Source organism: Ceratotherium simum, chromosome 20, assembly GCF_057802395.1.
Source record: "Ceratotherium simum simum isolate JZ-2026a chromosome 20, ASM5780239v1, whole genome shotgun sequence".
NCBI lineage: Eukaryota > Metazoa > Chordata > Mammalia > Perissodactyla > Rhinocerotidae > Ceratotherium > Ceratotherium simum.
This window is the reverse complement of record NC_141919.1, coordinates 5,382,936-5,403,051: the sequence shown is the minus strand read 5'-3', so window position 1 is coordinate 5,403,051 and position 20,116 is coordinate 5,382,936. Positions and strand designations below refer to the sequence as shown.

Here is a 20,116-nt window from a genome sequence, read left to right as displayed (position 1 = left end):
ATGTATGTGCTCATGTATGCTGTAGGATGGAAAGCAACATTTTCCTTATAAGACCCCTCCTGTACATGAGTCAGGTGGGCCCCAGTTATTAAGTTGCTCCATCAATGTCCCTTTCCCAGTAACTTTAACTTTTGATTGGAGATCTGTTTTTTGTCTCATTAATTTGTCTTGTTAACCCTCTTTCCTGGCTTTTCTCCAATTTATCCACATCTTTTTAGAAATGCTAAAACCAAAACAGTGCATTTCACTCTAGTGAGGACTCATCTGGTACCAAACATAGCTGGAGGATTAATAACATACCTCTGTGTCTCTGGAACATTGTATTCATTGTGGTAGATGTATTGCTTTTTAATTGACTTTAACATGATAGCCCAACTCGCAACTGAGTCACAGTCTACCACGATCCATCAGTCTAGTTCCTTTATATCTAGTGAAATTGTCTCAGACAATTGTATGCTGGCATATTTAAAGACTGTAAATATATGCAGTTGTCCATATTGGAGGCTAACTTCTGAGTCACTCTTTTGAGTTAATATTTCTCTAATATGACAATTGCTATGAATTAGTCTTCTGTCTTCCAAAGACAGCATTCGTAATATGCAACTTGATGTAATATGTACACATAAACCATCAATTTTATCCCCAAAATTATTGCGAGTATTTTAAAGTATGTGAATTAGAACTTAGCCTCATGTTTTCCACTGAATGGTCACCTTGTTAGATTCTGAACCATAAGAGTCAGCATGGCTGTGAAAATAGAGATAGCAGCAATCAACACTCTGGCAATGAATCTTGTATTTAAGGCTGTCACTTCGTACATAATTAAAGTCCTTTCAAAGGCCAGTTACATATGATTGAGTTGATATACACAGAGTGTTGGTTTCTAGAATATAGTGAGTTGGTTTCTAGTACTATCTGAGTGTTTGTAATAGTTATTTTAATACAATTATTTAATTTGTTTTTACATTTGTAGGAATGTTGGGGAGCCATCTATTGCACCTTCCTTAGTTTCTAAGGTCTTATTTCTATCAAATTCTTCCCATCTCTGAATTTATCAAAATACACCAAAGTTCACTTTTGTAAGAATTTGATAGAAATTTCCTCTATCTTTCTTTAGAGAAGTCTCTACAAGTTAGAAGAATCATACAGCACCGTGGCTACGCCTTACTCTAAATACTAATCATTGCCTGTAAGAATCTTATAAGAAGGTTAATTCTATTAATTAATTCTATTCTATTCTAATTCTGCCTTAATTCTATTTCAATTTAGCATTGTTTTCCATATTCCCAAGAAGCAGTTTGACCCATTAGTAGCCTACTGAGTTGGCTTTTATAGAACAATTCTATCCAATAGAAGTATAACATGAGCCACAAATGTAAGCCACGTTTTAAGATTTCCTAGTATGCACATTAAAAAAGTAAAAAGAAACTGATGAACCTAATTTTATTAATATATTTTACTTAATTCAACATATCTAAAATATTTCAACGTATTATTAATGTAAAGATATTGATGAGATATTTTAGTCATACCAAGTTTTCAAAATCTGGTGTGTATTTTATACTTACAGCACATCTCAATTTGGATAAGCCATATTTCAAATGATCACCTGCCACATAGTCCCTGTCAGCTATCATATGGGACAGTGCAGGTCTGGAAGGTATCAGAAGAATAAACAGTCTCCTTTAGCAATAGGTCTTGACCCAATGATCCTGACCCAGAGGACCTCAGGAATGTTGATGAACATCTTCATGCATCTTGGTTGCCTTGTATGGGAGTTTACTCATTGCCCTCTATGTTTTAAGCACAGTGGTGGGCATTGGGCTTACCATAATAATCTCTTTTTGTTACCTTTCACCTTAACTCTGTTTCTATGATCTCTGAAAAATAAGAGAGAAGTATATGAGATCAGTACAAAAAAAAGGACACAATCTCTGTGTTACTTTGTGTCTCCTAAACCACCCCTACTTTGCAATGCATGATCATTTGTCATGTCCTACAACATCCAGTCTCACCAATGATTTCAAATAAGCTCTCTTGCCTCTCCTACTAGCTTCCTGTTAGCCTTAATATCTTGCTGAAACATTTCAGACGAATGTTAGTTTTCCTTTTTTTTTTTTCCTGACTTCTATTTTACCTTCAGTAATTTCTCAGTTCTGTGCTGAAGTTTACTTCATGTTATTCCATTCTTCCAACTCTGAATCAGCGTGTACTCCAGGCAGTGATGCACTGTAGCTCAGGATGAGACCTCTCCCTTGAGAATGACTTCAGAAAGGACGGCAACCTTAGAATGTCAGGAAATTCACCAAGAATAAGAACAAATGAAGCTACAAAGCAAACACTAGGAGTAAGAAAATGGCAATGCTCAATGATTGGGCAAATAGGCCTGTCAAAATGAAATTTAAGTGGAGAGAATTGTCAGTGAGGGAAGCTGCCACCTCATGTCCATTGCCAAGGGACTCAGGGAACCAGCCAAGCCTCCCTTAATTGAGTAAAATTACAATCAGCCATGGTACTAAAACAGAGATGATTTTTATAAATGGGGTTGGTAGCAGGATTTTTCCAGCTTCTGATTACTGTCTGGCTGTGGTTCCACCCTTAGAAAAACTCTGTCCTTCGAGTGCCAAATTCAAAAGATGATTTTGCCCAACTCGTTACCACCATATTTTCTGAATCTATTAAAATAGAATTGAATCATAATTTAGAAAAAGCATCCAACATGCAAAAATGGATGGGCACATGGGAAGGGGCGAGGTTTATGAGATGCATTTGTCCCATGAGTAGAGAAATCTTTCTTCAGTCCAAAAATGTTACTGAAGCACAGCTTTGGACATTTCACTAAGAGTGAGGTCTCTTCCCATAGTGTTTTGTTTTATTTTATTTTTTTTGGTGAGGAAGGTTGGTCCTGAGCTAACATCTGTTGCCAGCCTTCCTCTTTTTGCTGAAGAAGATTGTCCCTGAGCTAACATCTGTGCCCATCTTCCCCTACTTTTTATATGGGACATTGCCGCAGCATGGCTTGATGAGCGGTATGTAGATCCACACCCAGGATCCGAACTTACGAACCCCAGGCTGCTGAAGCGGAGCACGCGAACTTAACCACTAGGCCACCAGGCCAGCCCCCATAGTATTTTACCTTTGAGAAATGGAAATATTAGATTCTTGTTAACTCTTTCAGTTTGGTGCTCCCCCAAAAGAAAATCTTGTGTTTGCTCCCACTCTACGTCTCTACCCTGCTGCCTGACATTCTCTCTCTCTCTCTCTATCACACACACACACACACACACGATCAAGCATTCTTGAATCAACACTACATGGCTAAAACTTGAGAAGAAAGGTTACATTCAAAATGTGTTCATGCTCTGTGATAACGACCTAAAGCCAAAGTCACCTTCTTCAACTCACTGTTAGAGACAGGCTGAGGCCCTAGCGATAAGCTGTCCCAGCAACTCTGAGCAACTTCTGAATAAAGAGACTGAATCGCCGAGAAAACATTGCACAGTTCAAGGGCTTTCAGGAGGGAGCCGGTGGCAGCCTCAGGAGCATTATTACCCTTGTGTCTTGGGACTCCCTCTGTGCCTTATCCATGCATCTTTTGGCTTTCCTGGATCCTGTGTGAGCAAACCGAATGCAGGCTTGGGTGTGGTTTTGAATTCAAATCACCCACATTTCACCATCTACCAGGGACTCTGGGAAGCATCCCAACTTACAGTATCTCAGCCAATCCTCCCCGTGACCCTGTGAAGTAGTTGATATTGTTACCCTCACTCTCCAGAGGAGAAAATTAGAGTTTAGCGAAGTCCAGAGCAGAGCTAGAATTTGAACCCAGATCTTTTGATTCTAAGCTAGAACTCCTTCCACTTGAGTACCAACATTGTGAGGATTTGCCCTTTGACTGGAAGGAGAACACAAATGTTTGGGCCAGCTTTCCAGGAGAGATGGCATTGGGAAGTCCTCCCCGTCAACACTGCATTCTCCCACCTGCTTTCTCTTCCTCGTCCTTCTTCATTTCTCTTCCTTACTTGGGCCCATGTTCCACCCTTCCAGATGAACACTCACTTTTCATTCCTTTCCAGTGCTCTTTTATCTCTAGTTTCCACAAACCTCACAAGACAGGAGTTCTTTTAGTTGCCTGACGCTGCGTTAGGCAGCCAGTGATAAACAGGTGAACTCAACACACTTCTACTGTCAAAGGAAGTAGTGGAGACAGACATGAACTCAAAACCATAATGTAAGTCCAAGTGTGAGAAGTGCTCGGATAGGTGTGTTTTGCTCCGTGAGCCAGAGGAAGGACCCAGCTGATGACGACTTCCACCTCCTCCATGCCCGTGTCCTTGCCTCATCTGCTCTTTTTCTACTTGGAAGTTCAACAAAGCAAAACAGTGGTTGGATTTAAAAACAGCTAAAAGCATGCCAACGGATAAAACCAACCTAAACAAATCGTCAAGACAAGCACTTCACTCCTCCCTGTGCATCACAGATGAAGGAGTTTAGTTTGGATGGGTACAAGCCCAGTTTCCAGAGCTTTAAGGGAGCAGAGCCCCAGACCCCAGGTTCTTGGCCACTGTTCATTTTGCTATTAAATGAAGAAATGTGCGATTTCCATGGCAACGGCCCTGTCAAAGCTTTACAGCCTGTCTGAGCACTTGCTGACCCACATCTGCTCACTTTTCAAAGCAGAACTGATGGTGATTTTAAAGACACTTCTCTGAAAAACGAAGTACTAAAGTGAGAATGGGGAACTCCATCACCAGACCCTTTGCTCAAATGGTATCTCCACTATCTGCTGTAAGAAGCAACTGCCTAAAGAAAACTACACCTATAATTTCTGTCTCTTTGGGTCAGGTCACCACTGGGGACAAGGCTTCAAATGCTAAAGGCAGTTAGTGAAAATGCTAGATCCTGTGATGATTGTAGCAGAAAAGATTTTGGGGGCCCAGCCCAGTGGCGTAGCGGTTAAGTTCGCACATTCCGCTTCGGTGGCCCGGGGTTCACCGGTTGGGATCCTGAGCGCTGACCTACTCACTGCTCATCAAGCCATGCTGAGGTGGCGTCCCACATAGAAGAACTAGAAGGACCTACAACTAGGATATAGAACTATGTGCTGCGGCTTTGGCGAGAAAAAAGAAAAAAAGAGGAAGATTGGCAACAGATGTTAGCTCAGGGTCAATCTTCCTCGAAAAAAAAAAAATACTTTGGGATCTTGCTGCTGCCTCTGCCATCATAATGTTTCCTTGTCGCTGATATGAAACAGGCCCTGCATATCCAGTGGTGCCCTTCTGTGTGGAGGGCAGCCCTGGGCGTGGTAAACTGCACACCGAAATTTCATCCTGAGGTGGGCTTGATGATGAACCACCTGGCCCCCTTGAGAACGAAAGACTTGCTCCCCTAGTTGCTGGGAAAGCTGCAACAGACAGTCCTCAGCTGCCAGCTCCCTATGAGGGTTTAGCAAGTCCACTCAAGGTCACATTCCCTTCCTGGGGTGTCCACCATCTGATGACTGATTGATAAGGAACTTCAAAGGCTCAGCCCCCTTGGGCCAACTCAAGACAAGTCTGAAGGGTCATCCTGTAGGGCAGCTGAGGCTCTGTTGGACTGCACCATCATCTTCACCCTTTGCCCGACCCCTCCCATAGGTATTAATACTGAGAGCATGCTCTAATAAATGTCTCACCTACCAATCTCCATCTCAGAGTCTGCTCCCCAGGAACTTGACCTGTGACACATCCTGAGGTCTATAAGTTGTCCAGGTCAGAAGTATCCCCACAGCAAGAACAGAGTCAAAGCAGCAAGCTACAAAATGACCTCAGGGACCTGGCAGTGTTCTTTGATACTGGACACAGTGTTGGTCTTATACTCAGTGCACATCTGATGGATGACTGTACTTTCATTCTGTTCCAACGACCAGTTTAAGTGAAGATGGATGTTCACATTTGCTGTCTAACTTTGATAATGACTGATTGCAGTCTCCTTGGAGAAGGGATTCACATACCCACATGCTGCCTCTACCTGGAGGGGTCCTCTGGGCTTCCCTCCTCCTCACCCCTCAACTGAAGCAACGGCACCCTCTCTAAATTCCTCTTTTCTCTCAATGTTTGCTTCTTGTGGCCTTTATCCTTCATTCCACAAACATCTCTTGAATACCTGCCATGTGCCTGGTGCTGTGTCCAGTGCTGACAATGCAGAGGTGGAAGGCACAGTCCCTGGGTCAAGAAGCTCACTGTCTATACCAGAGACAAACAAGTAAATATGCAATTAGAATGTCTTGTGGCTGGCAATATGATAGAGGTAAGTATGAGGTGTTCCTAGGAGGGCCATCCAACCTAGCCTGGGGGACAGAGGGGATGTGACAGCAACAAGGGGGTCAGGGAACACTTCTCAGAAAGCCCAGTCTTAGAGGACTGCTAGGCGTTAGCCAGGTATATTAGTTTCCTCTGGCTGCTGTAACAAATTACTACAAACTCATTGCTTAAAACAGCACAAATTATTTCTCTCACAGTTCCAGTCATCAGACACCCACAATCAGTTTTACTAAGCTAAAGTCAAGATGTCCACAGGACTGGCTCCTTTTGGAGGTTCTAGGGTGAAAAACATTGCCTTGCCTTTTCCAGCTTTTAGAGGCCACCCACATTCCTTGGCTCATGGCCCCTTCTTCCATCTTCAAAGCCAGCAGCATAGCATCTTCTCTCCTCTCTGACCTCTGCTTCTACCCTTACGTCTTCTCTCCCTTGATCCTCCTGCCACTCTCTGATAAAGACCCTTATTTATGATGACATTGGGCCCACACCGATAATCCAGAATAATCTCTCACATCAAGATCCTTAACTTAATCACACTTGCAAAGTCCCTTTTGCCATGTAAGGTAACATAGTCATAGGTTCCAGTGACTGGGATGTGGAAATTTTGGGGGGTATTATTCAGCCTCCAACACCAGTGACCACACCCGAGTCAGTATTCCAGGCAGAGGGACAAACATGTGCAGGGCAGGGAGGCGGGGCCCAGGGTCACTTGGGCAGCTGCAGGTACTTCAGAGGTTTCAAGAGAGGCCCGTCAAGATATCAAGCTGGACAGAGACGCAGGGAAGCCAGGTCATTAAGGACGTTCTGTTTTGAGTTTGAATTATAGTTAATTGTATATGCGACATATCTTCCTATCTGCCTGTAAGTGCCTGAAGCCAGGATTGTGTCAGCGTCTTCTTGATGCCACCACAGCTCCTACTCAGTGACTGGCACAGGACAGGAGCTCTGCACATGTGTGTGACATCAACAAATGCCCGCTTTGCCCTGCTCTGACACAGTGGAGGCAGAGTGGTCTGAGCAGGGAACTAGAGGCCCCACAGCCTGGCTGGTGTGATCCTGGGTATCGTATCTTGGTGGCATGATTGGCCTTCTTGCAGCTCACTGGGCAGGATGTTTCATGAGCCAGCGGTGTGTGGGGGGACAAGTTAAAGAAGGCTTTTTAGAGAGTTACATAATAAAGCCAGCAAAATGATCACTGTCGAAGCTGGAAGATGGGTACATGAGAGTTCACTGTGCTCTTCTTTCTACTGAATATTTCCATTATATAGTTTCTAAAAGGTGACTTGAACAGAGGTGAGCTGCACATACCATCCTAGAAAGTACAACAGACATCAAAATAGGAGAGAAGTCTGTGGTGCTAACTGGATCCAGACGAGTGCTAAAAGGGAAGAAGACTCTAAAAAGCTCGTCTGTCACTTAATGAGAGAACATCTGTGAAAGCGCTTCATAAACTGCAAAGCTTTGCATGTCCATAAGGGACTTTTCCTCAATTATTAATACAAATATTATTTCCTCAGGAATTAGGCCATTTTCCAATCTTTTGTGTAATAAATGAAATGAATTTCCTTCCCATCTAGGAACCTGAGACCCCTGAAGTAATTCCTTCTCAACGTAACCTTCCCTTTGACGTCCTGGGTTTAAGAGGTGTTGGTTTTCTCCCTCTCTGCCCCCATCCCCAGACACTGAAGGATGCCAGCGACAACGCACGCAAGGACTTCCACCGCGAGGCCGAGCTGCTGACCAACCTCCAGCACGAGCACATCGTGAAGTTCTACGGCGTCTGCGTGGAGGGCGACCCGCTCATCATGGTCTTCGAGTACATGAAGCACGGGGACCTCAACAAGTTCCTCAGGTACAGGGGGAGGACGAGGAGGGAGGCGGGCTCGAGGAGGGAGCAGGCCTGCATGGTCCACACAGCCTGAGGGTGAGGACAGGAGCTCCTGGGAAGGGTCAAGGGACCCCTGGGCCTTTCTGTGGAACAGGCTGTCCTGGTGATGGCGCCAACACATGCCGCAGAGAAAGAAACAGAGGCCACAGCACTGCTCTTTTCCTTAATCAACTAACTCTGCATATGTGATGCTAGTGATTCAGCTCAATTCCACCCGTATTTATTGAGTATTTGTTAAGCGGCATGTGACGTGTGCACCTGAGATGGGCCTTAGAGAATCTGTAGGAATTTGCAAGGTGGATAAGAGAAGAACATTATTCAAGTGAAGAAAACAGTAAAAGCTAGGGCACCAAGGTGTCACATGACAGGTTTGGTCAGGAAAGAGTGGAGGGTCTGGAGTTTCAGACAGCAGAAGGGGAGGCGAGGTAGACAAGGAGCTAGGAGGAGCCAAGGCTGGAAGGGTCATGTTTGGACTTTATTCTGAGAACAGAAAGAAGAACCAGGACATCCATAAATCAGAGGATCTAGTGAAGAGAACAGAATCCAAAGAGCAAAAGGTCTAGAAGGAAGGAGGTAAAACAGCATTTGGTGGGGCCCCTAAAGACTCAGGATTGTGGCAATTACTGAGACCCTGAGGTCGTGAAAAGATGCACAGCTTCAACTTGAGGGGCTTTGTGACAAGTGGAGTCATTAGAGAAAAGCAAGGCAAGGCGGGGGAAATGTTAACTATAAAACGGGAGTCATTGGGTTATTACATAGAGTTTGCATCTCTTGGTTTTCCAGCGTGGGCCTAAATGGGTTTTAGTTCAGCAGTGAGTTCTCACCTTGGTGGTGGGGACAGGGGCCAGGGAGGAGCCACAAGATAGATAGAGTGAGAGATGACTTAGGGGGAGATAATCCATCCGGGAGGAAAGATAAAGTTCCTTTGAAACAAGGGGCTGAATTGCAGAATAAAAGACATTGCAGTAAAATGATACAGGCAGGATGTTTAGCCTCCAGACACAGCTGAAGTTGAATGTCAACTCTATTTAATAGCTGAGTGACCTTGGGCAAGTCTCTTAGAGGTTCTGGTGATAGTATTGAGCCAGCAGGTTAGGCATGAGGATTGAATTAGAATAAGGATACAAAGCTTTTAGCATAGGAGCCAATAGGAAGTTTTCAAAAAGTATAAGCTTGAATTCTGCTCGTAATGATTTCTACTAGGAAACCAGCTGCCTCAGTCAGAGAAATCACAAGGAGGGCTGAGTTTGCTAAGACAAAGAGAGCTGGTGGTCACCCTGTCAGGGCCCACAGTGAATGTTCTCATCCTGCATCTACCAAGGGAGAGAGGAAACACACTGATCAGAAACTCCTTGGGGAAGGAAACCCAGTGATGCTTGTACCTGCATTAAACAAAGGCACGAATCGAAGTCACACGCTTAAGATCGTGATGGTTAAGAGTAACTGGTCCCAGCAGTGAGGGCCAGGAGACCGAGTTCTCCTCTCTATTCTGCATCAGCTGCTATGCCCCTGAGGTGGGTCTGCAGCCCACTTCACCTCGGTCACCTCCACGCTCATGTGGGTCTGAGTTAGATCCTCTCTAAGTTGTGTCTGGCTCTAACATGCCGTTTTCTTTAAAATAGAGTTACCTTACACCTTTGAAAGATTAGCAAATGTGCTGCTTGTGATATCTTGGTGGGTAGTGTAATTTAGGAGAAACAGGAAAGATGTTGGAGCAGGTGATCAGTTTGCACCTGCTCTTGCTGGCCTCAGTTTCCTTACTTGTAAAAGGGGTGTAATAATATCCACATCAAGGACCAGTGTTAGGACTGTTGTGATGGGAGGTAATCGACAGATGTCCCCACAACCCTTCTTCCCTGCCACATTTCCTCTTGATTTTGGTTGAGGCATCCACAATCCTGGGAAGTTATACCTTTCAGGTTCTGGCAACACCTAGACCTCTCTGTCCTCCTCCAGTTTCTGCAGCCACGGAAGAGGGCTTTCCACAGAAATCAGCGCCAGTAGCTTCACACAGCCACTGGAAGATTCAGAAAGTGTGCAATTTAAGTAATAATCGCTGAGAGACAGTGGAAGGTGGAGAGCGTACTGCTGTGTTTCGAAATGTCATCACATGATTTGTACCGCGTCGATCACGTTCACCGTCTCTAGCTTCATGCATATACGTGTAATTTAGTTCTCCTTTGCTGGCATGGGTCCTTGTTCTCTGCTTTGCCTTTGATTGTGTGGGTGAGGGAATGCCAGGTGCGATTAGGAATACATAGCCAATTCACGGTGTCCGGAGACACTCATCCTAATAATGCGTTATCCAATGTCAGCAAAGTTTTTCTTGCAGGTGATAGGAGAGTGGGAGATGGTAGCTTCTGCACGTTGTGTTGTCAGATCTAATGTAAAAGGAGGAAAAGAAGCTGAATTTGATTGAGGTCTAGCTGCTTATAGGAGAAACATTTTTTCCTTATTCCCATCCTCTAGGCTACTTCTCTAACTACAAATGGTTTCCAAAACCGTAGCACTGTAAATCCAAATGTACTCACCTGGATGTGATTAAATGCTTGTGTGTTCAGACTACGCACATGCACGGAAGCGCGCGCACATGTGGGTGTGTGTGTGTTAATTCTTTCTCGTTGGGCTCTGTCAACCTCTCCCTAGCTCTCCTTCCTCCTTCTGAAGGAGCGGGCACCTGGTTCTCCCCTGGCATCTTGCACAGGGCATGGAGATATTGGAAACTGCTCAATTTCAGAATCTGCTGAACTCTGGGAACAAGAGGTTTTCCATGCCAAGAATCAGGTTCTCAGGCCCAATAATGTGCTGTCCTCTCTTTCTGGAAGGGAACCCAGCCTTTAGATTGCCATGAACATGTGCCCAAGTGTCATTGGCACTGCCCTGTAGAGACAGATGTCTGCAATTATCTTCCAAACCTTCTATTTATCCAGAAGTCATACCTTGAGTACCAATATGGCCAAGCCCTATGCTGGGTTGGCTGGGAAATGAGGAGTAAAACATGGTCTCTGCTTTCAAGGAGACTGCAGTTTTTCCTCTTAGAATCTCTCCTGAATTCCTTCCAATGAGGGGAAGATAGATAATGCCTTTTCAAGCAATAACAGCTAATATTTCTTGAACCTTTCAATTTATTGAGCATTTTAAATATTTTAACTTGTATGAACTCAATAAACTCTTATTACCATTGTTCCCATTCTACAGTTGAAGAAACTGAGTCACACAGCTAGTGAGCAACAGAGGTGAGATTCAAACCCACAGCCCCTGGCCGCAAAACCTGTAGTCTTAACCACTGCACTGCTTCCTCTTGAGGTGGCTGTTAAAAAGTCAGAGGGAACGTAGTGTGCGCTGAAATTCCAGAGCCAGAACAGCGTGGCTGAGTGCCAGCTGTGACCCACACTGGAAGAGAACAAGCTGAGCAAGGGCGAGCAGCCTCCCTGGCAGAAGCCACTGAACCTCTCTGCTCCTCAGGCCAGGCTGCTGACGGTACTTTCTCCCCTCTTATGACATGTTCTCCTAAAAGAGGTGAAACATGTTTTTATTTCCAAGAGCTGGAGGGTAACCCGGGAGTGAAGCAGAGGGCTGCTATGTTAACTTATTTATACTCTTCTCAAGAACTTGTTTAGAAGACTTGCCTGCCCTCTTTTTACAGCAGGATTTTCTGCTCAAGAAAAGCATCCAGAGGCTTCTCCCATTAAAAGGAACCTTGTTCAAATACCCAGAAGCAAGCAGGAGAATCGGCTGGTTAAAAATGCAGGAGCCTGCCCCACCCCACACATGATAACCCCAAGTGCAGAAGGCAGTGGAGGGCCGCCGGCTTTCTAGTGCCCTCAGAGCATAAGGCTAGAGGATGGAGTTTTGTGCAGAGGTGGCCTTTTTGTACTGGCCTCTGACTTTTCCTCTTCCCTGGAGTCTTTGCAATGCACAGAGTCTAGATTTTGGGGGCTGAAATAAGGCTGTGGCAAATCAACAACTTATTTCACTCTTTGTACTAAATCTATGAAGATTTCATCCAGCCTAGGGTCTCTGAGTATTTCGGGATTTCTCACAGCTTATACGCTCCCCCAGGTCCCTCTCCTGGTGTTGAGGTCACAGTAAGAGCTTTGTCTCCTATGACGAGTGAAAACATTCTCACTTTCTCCTGCCCCCTTAGTGCTGGGAAGGGTTGGGCTTGAGCAACCTTAGTGAGGTCGGAAGGGCCAGCCCTAAGAGCCTGTCACAAAACAGTTGAAAAAAGAAACGCCCAGGGATAAGTTGTGTTTTCGTGTTCCCTTTCAATTTCTTCTTTAAAGAGGACCTTGTTTGCAAAGGCTTTCTCTCTGGCTTTCGGATGAAAGGCCACAACGTACAGGCTCACATCAATGAGCTCAGGAAGGCATAGTTAGTACCCCCATTTCGCAGAATGTGGAGACAGGCCCAGGGAGGTGACCTCTGTAGCTCACCTGAGGTCACAGCTAGTGTGTTAGGACAGGGTTCAAATTCAGTTCTATACCTACCCAGATTCTTGACCACTGCTCCACAAGCCTTCTCACCTCCAGCAGGAGATCTGAGCTGAAAAGAGCCCAAGGTGTTTCCCAGGACTGTTCCTCAGTGGCAAGAAGCATCAGGGGCTGGGGTTTGCGAGGTAAAATGTGTTAGGGCTTGCCTTGTGCAAAAACAGGCAGCTCCTTCCTGCCTAGGAACCGTTAAATCCAGATATTTAGAGATAGAAGGGACCTAAGTGATCACCTAGCATAATATTCCTTTATATTTTTGACTAATGGGGAATTACAGACTGGAAAAATTGAAAGGCTTCCCCAGATTATGGTGCTGGAAAATTCCCCACCTCCTGGTCCAGTGCTTGCTCTCTGACAGTACAGGAAGGAAAGATCTGGTGACAGCCTGTTTGGGAGATCACCGTGGGCTGTGGCCATGACGCAAGGGGTATACCTGCACCTTGAGAAAGCTCAACTGAGCGGGACTGGCGGGTGGCGGAGGGGGAAAGAGCTGGGTGTTCTTGGATAATTCTGGCTCTCTCCTTTTCAAATACTCATACAGTTCTGGAACTCTGCAGGTTGGGGTCACCCACTTTAAAATGGTGTTAAAATCCTCTATATTTATGTTAAGTGCTTCAAACTGTCCTGAAGGGGATCTTCTTCCTTATTTGCTTTCCGGAGGAGAAGCTCTTTGACACGCCCCCGCCCCCCAACCTCTGCCCCCTGCCCCGTAGTCCAGTCTCCCGGCTAAGGACGCCTTTCCTCCTTGCTCTGCAGCGCCCCCTCAGGCAGTCAGTGGCAGTGACACCAGTCTTGGCAGGATCCCAGAGTGGGGACTGCCAGCGCTGGTGGAGGCATCCCAAAACTCAGACCTGTCCCTCCCTGAAGCACATGCCAGTGTTTAGATGCCTTCATTTGTCACACAGCTGGGGAAAGGCCGGGTGTATAAGACAGAAAAAAAAGAAGATATAAAATATCATACTTCCCGCCCTTTCATAGCATAAAGAATAAAACTTGCCCCAGTGATAGAAAAAATGTGTTATTATTCAAAGACTCCTCCTATGTGGTGGCCAGGGTATGTGTTAAGCTAGAGGGTGGTGGAGTCGGGGAGGGGGGTGGGGGGTGGGGTCTGTAGGGCAGAGGGAGATGGAATTTTTCACCAGGAATGAATGTTCAGGCTGAGGATGCCCTGAGATTGTGCTGGTTTGGGCTGCAGGGAGAGGAGGGCTGCTTAGAAACCATGCCCGGCAGCAGAGCAGGTGCAGTGCAGGAGACCATGGCTGCCCAGCTCTGGCGCTGGTGGGGGCACTCTGGAGGGACTGGCTGGGTGGGGTTGCTCTGCTGCAGCATGTGGCTGCGGGGAGGGGGGCTCCCACTGGGGGCTGTGACTTGCCCTCTAGGAGAGTGACACTCTCCCTCCATGTTCTGTTTTGTTTCGCGTTTTTGTTTTTTGCTTCAGTCGCCCACTGCTTCTCAGGGTCAGGGGCTCTTGCGGGTGCCTGACCCCAGCATGGTTCCCGAGCCCCTAAAACATAAACTCGTGTGTTGAGGGGGCATCATTTGGGCCCACAAGGCCCTGGCAATTCTAGACTGTGGAAAGCGAAGCCCGGGCACTCCTGAGGCTGTAGAGGTACCCCTGTGGTGAAGCGTCTTTCCCTCCTCTTTATGCGAGGTCAGGCAGCGCCTTTCAGCACCAGGCGCTGATGGGGGACAAAGGGCCCCCCGAGGCAGAGCTGAGGCCCCAGCAAACCTTCTGCGTCCTCCGCAGGGCGCATGGACCTGACGCCGTGCTCATGGCCGAGGGGAGCCCGCCGGCGGAGCTGACCCAGTCGCAGATGCTGCACATCGCCCAGCAGATCGCCGCGGGCATGGTCTACCTGGCGTCCCAGCACTTCGTGCACCGAGACCTGGCCACTCGCAACTGCCTGGTCGGCGAGAACCTCCTGGTGAAGATCGGGGACTTCGGGATGTCCCGGGACGTGTACAGCACTGACTACTACAGGGTGAGTGGCTGCGCCCAGGGGGGAGGCCCTCCTTGCACTCGTTTGCGAAGGCTGCCGTAACAAAATACCACAGACTACGTGGCTAAACAACAGAGATTTATTTTCCCACAGTTCTGGAGGCTTGAAGTCCGTGATCAAGGTGACTGCGTGGTGATTTCTTCTAAGGCTTTTCTGCTTGGGTCCTAGACGGTGCCTTCTCTCTATGCCACACGTGATCTTTTCTCTGTGCACTCATGCGTCCCTGGTCTTCCTCTTTCCTCTTCTTATGATGACACCAGTCAGACTGGATTCGGGCCCACCCTAACGGCCTCACTTTAACTTAATCACCTCTGTAAAGGCCCTGACTCCCAATACAGTCACATTCTGAGGTGCTGGGGGTTAAAGCTTCAACACATGAATTTGGGAGGAACACAATTCAGCCCATAAGACTTATCCTGCTCTTTCCATGGTTCTCTAGAGCAGTGTATCATATCTCCAAGACAATTCTGCCAGGGGAACCCAAGGGCTTGGGAGAATTCCTGTTGGGCACGAGGTTAAAGGATTTCGAGGTTTGGATTTGATTCTGTGAAATTATGCCTGCTGCCTTTGTTTGAGGTTTGACCTAAGATGACCTTGTTCACATAAATAATAGTACACTAGACCTTGGAAATTCCCACACAGAACCTTCTTGGTTGAAAGTGGATTAGCTGGTGGCCATCTTGGTGAGATGCAAGTGGTTCTGTCCTGCCTGCTCCTGAACACTCTACCCCAGGCAGTTTCCCCCATTAGAGGCGCTAAGGGCGAGAGTTATAGACAGGAATTCAGATCCACTGATTACCTGGAATTGGCCCCCTTGGCATGTTAGATTTGTTAACTGAGATCTTGGAACTTGGGTATGAGAGAAGAGGGACACGTCTGGAAACCTTGAAGTCCTGATATTCTAAAATGAAGATTTGAGGTAGTGTTCTACCACCTCAAACCCTCAGTTTGGTTTTCTTGTTGTTTTGCTTGACTTTCAATGGGAGAGGAAGAAAACAGGAAGGAAAAGGAATAAACATGCTGTATGTATAGAGCCTAAGAGGATGAAATATGTAACTCGACTAACTTTTATAATAGGGTAGGGCTAGTGAAGAAAATGTGTCTCCTCCCCTTTGCTCTTCCCTGTATAATTTATTTTTGAGGAGGAAGCTTTTCAGTTTATTTCCTAGACCCCTCCTGCAGCCCCACTCACCTCCAATACCTCTGCATCTCAGCTGAGCCAACTTTGCTGCAATTAGTCTAAGAAAATGAATCCCTTCTTCTGTAGATTTTTTGTGGGGTTTTTTCCCTTGTCATCTTAATAAGCACTGTCCATATTTTGTGGGGAAGAAGGAGTGGAGACCAAATTGAAAAGGGTTCTCTTGGGTGTATTTGTAGGAAATGTGGGCATAGTCTTAACTTCAAGAGTTCAAAATGGAGCTTCAAAGCATCTGTCCTGACTCTAGCAATGTCGTTTGTTCTAGACGTCTAAGATGTGGAGAAAGATTTTACCTACCAATGGGTGCATCTCCTCTGTTAGCTCTGCTGCCTGGGCAGGAGGTGGGGGTGTCTCCCTGTCTCAGGAGACAAAGAAACACATGGGTGCTTCTCAAAGGAAACCTTTGCTGATCTTGATGAGCATCTAAGGGAGAAACATGTGGCCCAAGCAACAGCTTCCTCTTTAGCAGTAAGTTAATAAAGGTTTCAGAGGGCCTGACACAAAATATGTGCTCAAAAAATGTTTTCAAACTTATCATTATCCAAATTGATAAAGTTATGATTCATTCCCAAAGCCAAGATGAACTAGGTGGAACCCAACGTCCTCTTCCACAATCTCTAGAAAAATAAATCAGAGGAAAAACACTGAAAAGTTCAACAATAGGAAGATAAATCACCCAATTAAAAAATAGGCAAGACATTTAAGTAGAGGTGTCTCCAAAGAAGATATACAAATGGCCAATAGCACATGAAAAGATGCTCAACGTCATTAGTCACCCGGGAAATGTAAATCAAAGCTACAAAGAGATTAACACTCCACACCCACTGGGATGGCTGTAATAAAAAGACAGACAATAACCAGTGTTAACCAGGATGTGGAGAAACTGGAACCCTCATAAACTGCTGATGGGAATGCAAAGTGGTGTGGCTGCTTTGGATAACAGTTTGACAGTTCCCCAAAAATGTTCAACACGGAGTCACCATATAACCAGCAATCCCACTCCTAGGTATATACCCAAGAGAAAACCATACGTTCAAATAAAAAACTTGTATGTGATTGTTCATGAGAGCATTATTCGTAATAGCTAAAAAATGGAAACAACTTAAATGTCCATCAACTGATTTATGGATAAACAAAATGTAGTAATCTATATAATGGAAAATTATTCATCAATAAAAAGGAATGAAGTACTGATTTGTGCTACAACATTGATGAACCTTGAAAACATTATGGTAAGTGAAAGAAGCCAGACTCAATAGTTCACATATTATATGATCCCATTTTTATGAAATGTCCAGATAGGCAAATCCATGGAGACAGACAGTAGATTAGTGGTTGCCTAGTGCTAGGGGAGTGGAGAATGATGAGCGACTAGTAATGGTTATGGAGTTTCTTTTTGGAGTGATGAAAATGTTCTAGAATTGTATAGTGGTGATAGTTATTTAGTATATTTGTAACTATACTAAAAACCACTGAATTGTTTACTTTAAAAGGGTAAATGTTGTGGTAAATAAATTATATCCAAATTTTAAAAAGCCTGAAAAGGAAAATACTAGCAAAATAGTCACCATCATTATGAACATAAGTTAGTCTTGGTCATTTAAACATTATAAAAACACTTTCATTTGTCATTTACCATATTTTCTTATCATTTGCTAAAAAAAATTCTCCATTTTTTCCTGAAGTACTTTCCTCTGAATTGATTGGAGGAAATAATGATTCCCAGTTCCTTTATTTGTTAAATGTTGTTGGAACTATCACAGTCATTAACAAATGTGCTTCAGATGCCATATTTATTTAACCCCCTCCTCACGGTCACTGCTCAGTTGCAGCTGCAGTGTTTGTGTGTTCACTTGGTTGGTTGTTGTTCCCACTGAGGATGAGGAAAAAGAACCAGCCTTATGTCAACCTCTGTTATAGGTGGAATGGGCAGCAGGGGCTAGGAAAGTGGGTGATGGATGAAAGACCTGACAATTTGGTAGTAGCCTTGGAAAACAAAGAAATGATGACTTTTATTTTGCCTTCCCTAAAATCTGAAAATGATTGTCCACTTTTTGGTTCCATGAAAATTTTTGTCATCATAGAACTCGTTTGTGGAATATTTTTGCTTATTAAAAGATCAAAAACTTATCAGTGGGGTCCATTCTGTTGACTTGCCTGATGGACAAGCAGAAACCGTTGCTGTGTTTGCAGGTGAACTCCAGTGCACCTTGCAGTAGCCGTTTCCCCGCACACTCTTGCTTTCACGTTAGTTATCCACCTGTCGGATCATGTATAGGCTTAGCGTTAAACCCTTCCCCTCCATGGTGTCTCTTCATCTTCCCTGTTACAGCAGCTGGGGAATGTGTTCTCCTTACAGTTCGGGTTTCTCATTTGCCAGCACCTTAGCTAAGTTTTTCCTCATTGTTCTCTTCCTATCCTCTCCAAAAGCTTGCGTCAAACCCCACGGTGCAGAGCTGCTATAGCTGATGTGGGCTGTCATCACCGCTCTTAAAAATCCCTTCTGCCGTGGTCATGAGGGAGAATTTTTGTGTTAACCAAGGCTGTATTCTGTGGAAGGGCAGTGATTGGGCCCAGAGTCAACTAGATTGAGGAGAAACATGTTCCTTATCTTTAAGCAAGAACCAGTTCCAGTGGCAGCCTGAGCCTTCTGCTCGTGGTGGCTTGTGAGCAGCCTTGTGGGGTGGCCACGGCTCTGCGCAGTCAGTGGCGGGAGAGGCGGGTGGCAGCTGTTCCTCCATCATGGAGGAGCTGGCAGCACCAGGAAGCGGCTGCCTCCAGGCTTCCACCCTGCTGCAGCTGAGCCAATTACATCTTCCCAATGAAGGGAGAAATCGGAACACTACATTTGCATTGAAAGCAGCCTGATATGGCGGGTCCAAAATTACTCGAGCATTTATGTTCTCTGAATTGTTTTAATTAGCAGCTCCGCAGTACCAGTCTTTTATTTCGTTTTTATTCCTTCTCTCCACTGGCAAAACCTGACATGTAGGAAATATCTGAAACAGATTTCATCACATTCTGCCTGTCAGGGACTTAGGATCTCACTCTATTTGGTCATTACTGTGCCACTGTGGGTCCACCGACATTTTATTAATGTGCACTTTGGTGGTTTTCACTATTTGGTTCCAACATGTGCTTAAAATGAATAGGATCTGTTGATGAGAAGAGAGTCCTAGTCATCTGAAATCCTAGCTTTTAAGTCTTGTTCTCCTCTGGCTTTAGTTTTATGTTGGGGTGGTAAGAAATTCTATCCTTTAATTCATCTTCCACTTAAGAAGAAAAGAAAAAGAGCAGAATAGGCAAATTGATTTATGATGGATATTTAAAGAAGCAAATGAAAATAACTTGGCTAAGCAAGGCCATGGTCAGCATCCTAAAGTGTTGACATGATATCAGCACCAAGTCCAGGAAATCACCTGTAGGTGCTCCACACCAGGCTGTGAACTGCAGGGCTGTACTATCCTCAGCTGAGATGACAGGGAGCAGAAAGAACTGATTTGAACTTCAGCACCTTTCTCCTTACCCTGCCCACCTTGGGTAAGAGGGTTATGAACTGGAACCACAGGAGAGCAGAGAAGGCTCAGGTAACTTAAGAACTGGACAAGCACATAGGAAATAATCAAGAGTTAACTTTCATCCCCTGGTCTTTGAAAAAAATGTGTTTATTTTTTAAGGAATATTTTCATGTAGTGTGAAGATTTCTAGATAGAAATATAAATAGATAACTAGAAGATAGGTAGATAGATAGATAGATAGATGATAGATAAATGGTAGATAGATAGATAGACAGACAGACAGACAGACAGATAGATAGATAGATAGTTGATAGAGAGAGAGATCTTGACTCATTCTACGCATGTTTTTAGTGTGTTGTTGTGTGAAGTGCCAATGCCGTTCCCTCTGTGAGGAGCAGCATTGCAGCTGCTTGGTGAATGCCTGCTAATTCTTGAGGCAATTCCAGTTTCACCTGCCCCTGACTTCCTCCAAGCAGAGTAATTGCTCACAAGTCTGTGATCCCTCAATATTTTGTATAAATAGGCATTACAGCATACAGCATGTGGCATCGTGGGAGATTGTCCACGTATGCATCTTCTCACTAATATGAGAGCAGGGAGAGAACAAGTTGTATATATCTTTGTATCTGCACAGACCAGCAGAGTGCGCGGTACATACCAGGTGGTCAATAAATGATTGCTGAGCAGAACACACATCCGGAAAAGCCTTTCTGAGTGAGTCTT

At 45.1% G+C, this 20,116-nt stretch overlaps 1 protein-coding gene across 3 annotated transcripts in view; it reads left to right on the top strand.

The window, feature by feature from the left end:
* Positions 1-20,116, top strand: part of NTRK2 (neurotrophic receptor tyrosine kinase 2) — a 352,156-nt gene that overhangs the window by 266,974 nt on the left and 65,066 nt on the right. For all 3 annotated transcript variants that reach the window (XM_087444336.1, XM_004440798.3, XM_087444335.1), the window contains 2 exons: positions 7,979-8,151; positions 14,425-14,659. In XM_087444336.1, the coding sequence (XP_087300462.1) occupies positions 7,979-8,151; positions 14,425-14,659 (408 nt within the window). The remainder of the gene's footprint in view (positions 1-7,978; positions 8,152-14,424; positions 14,660-20,116) is intronic.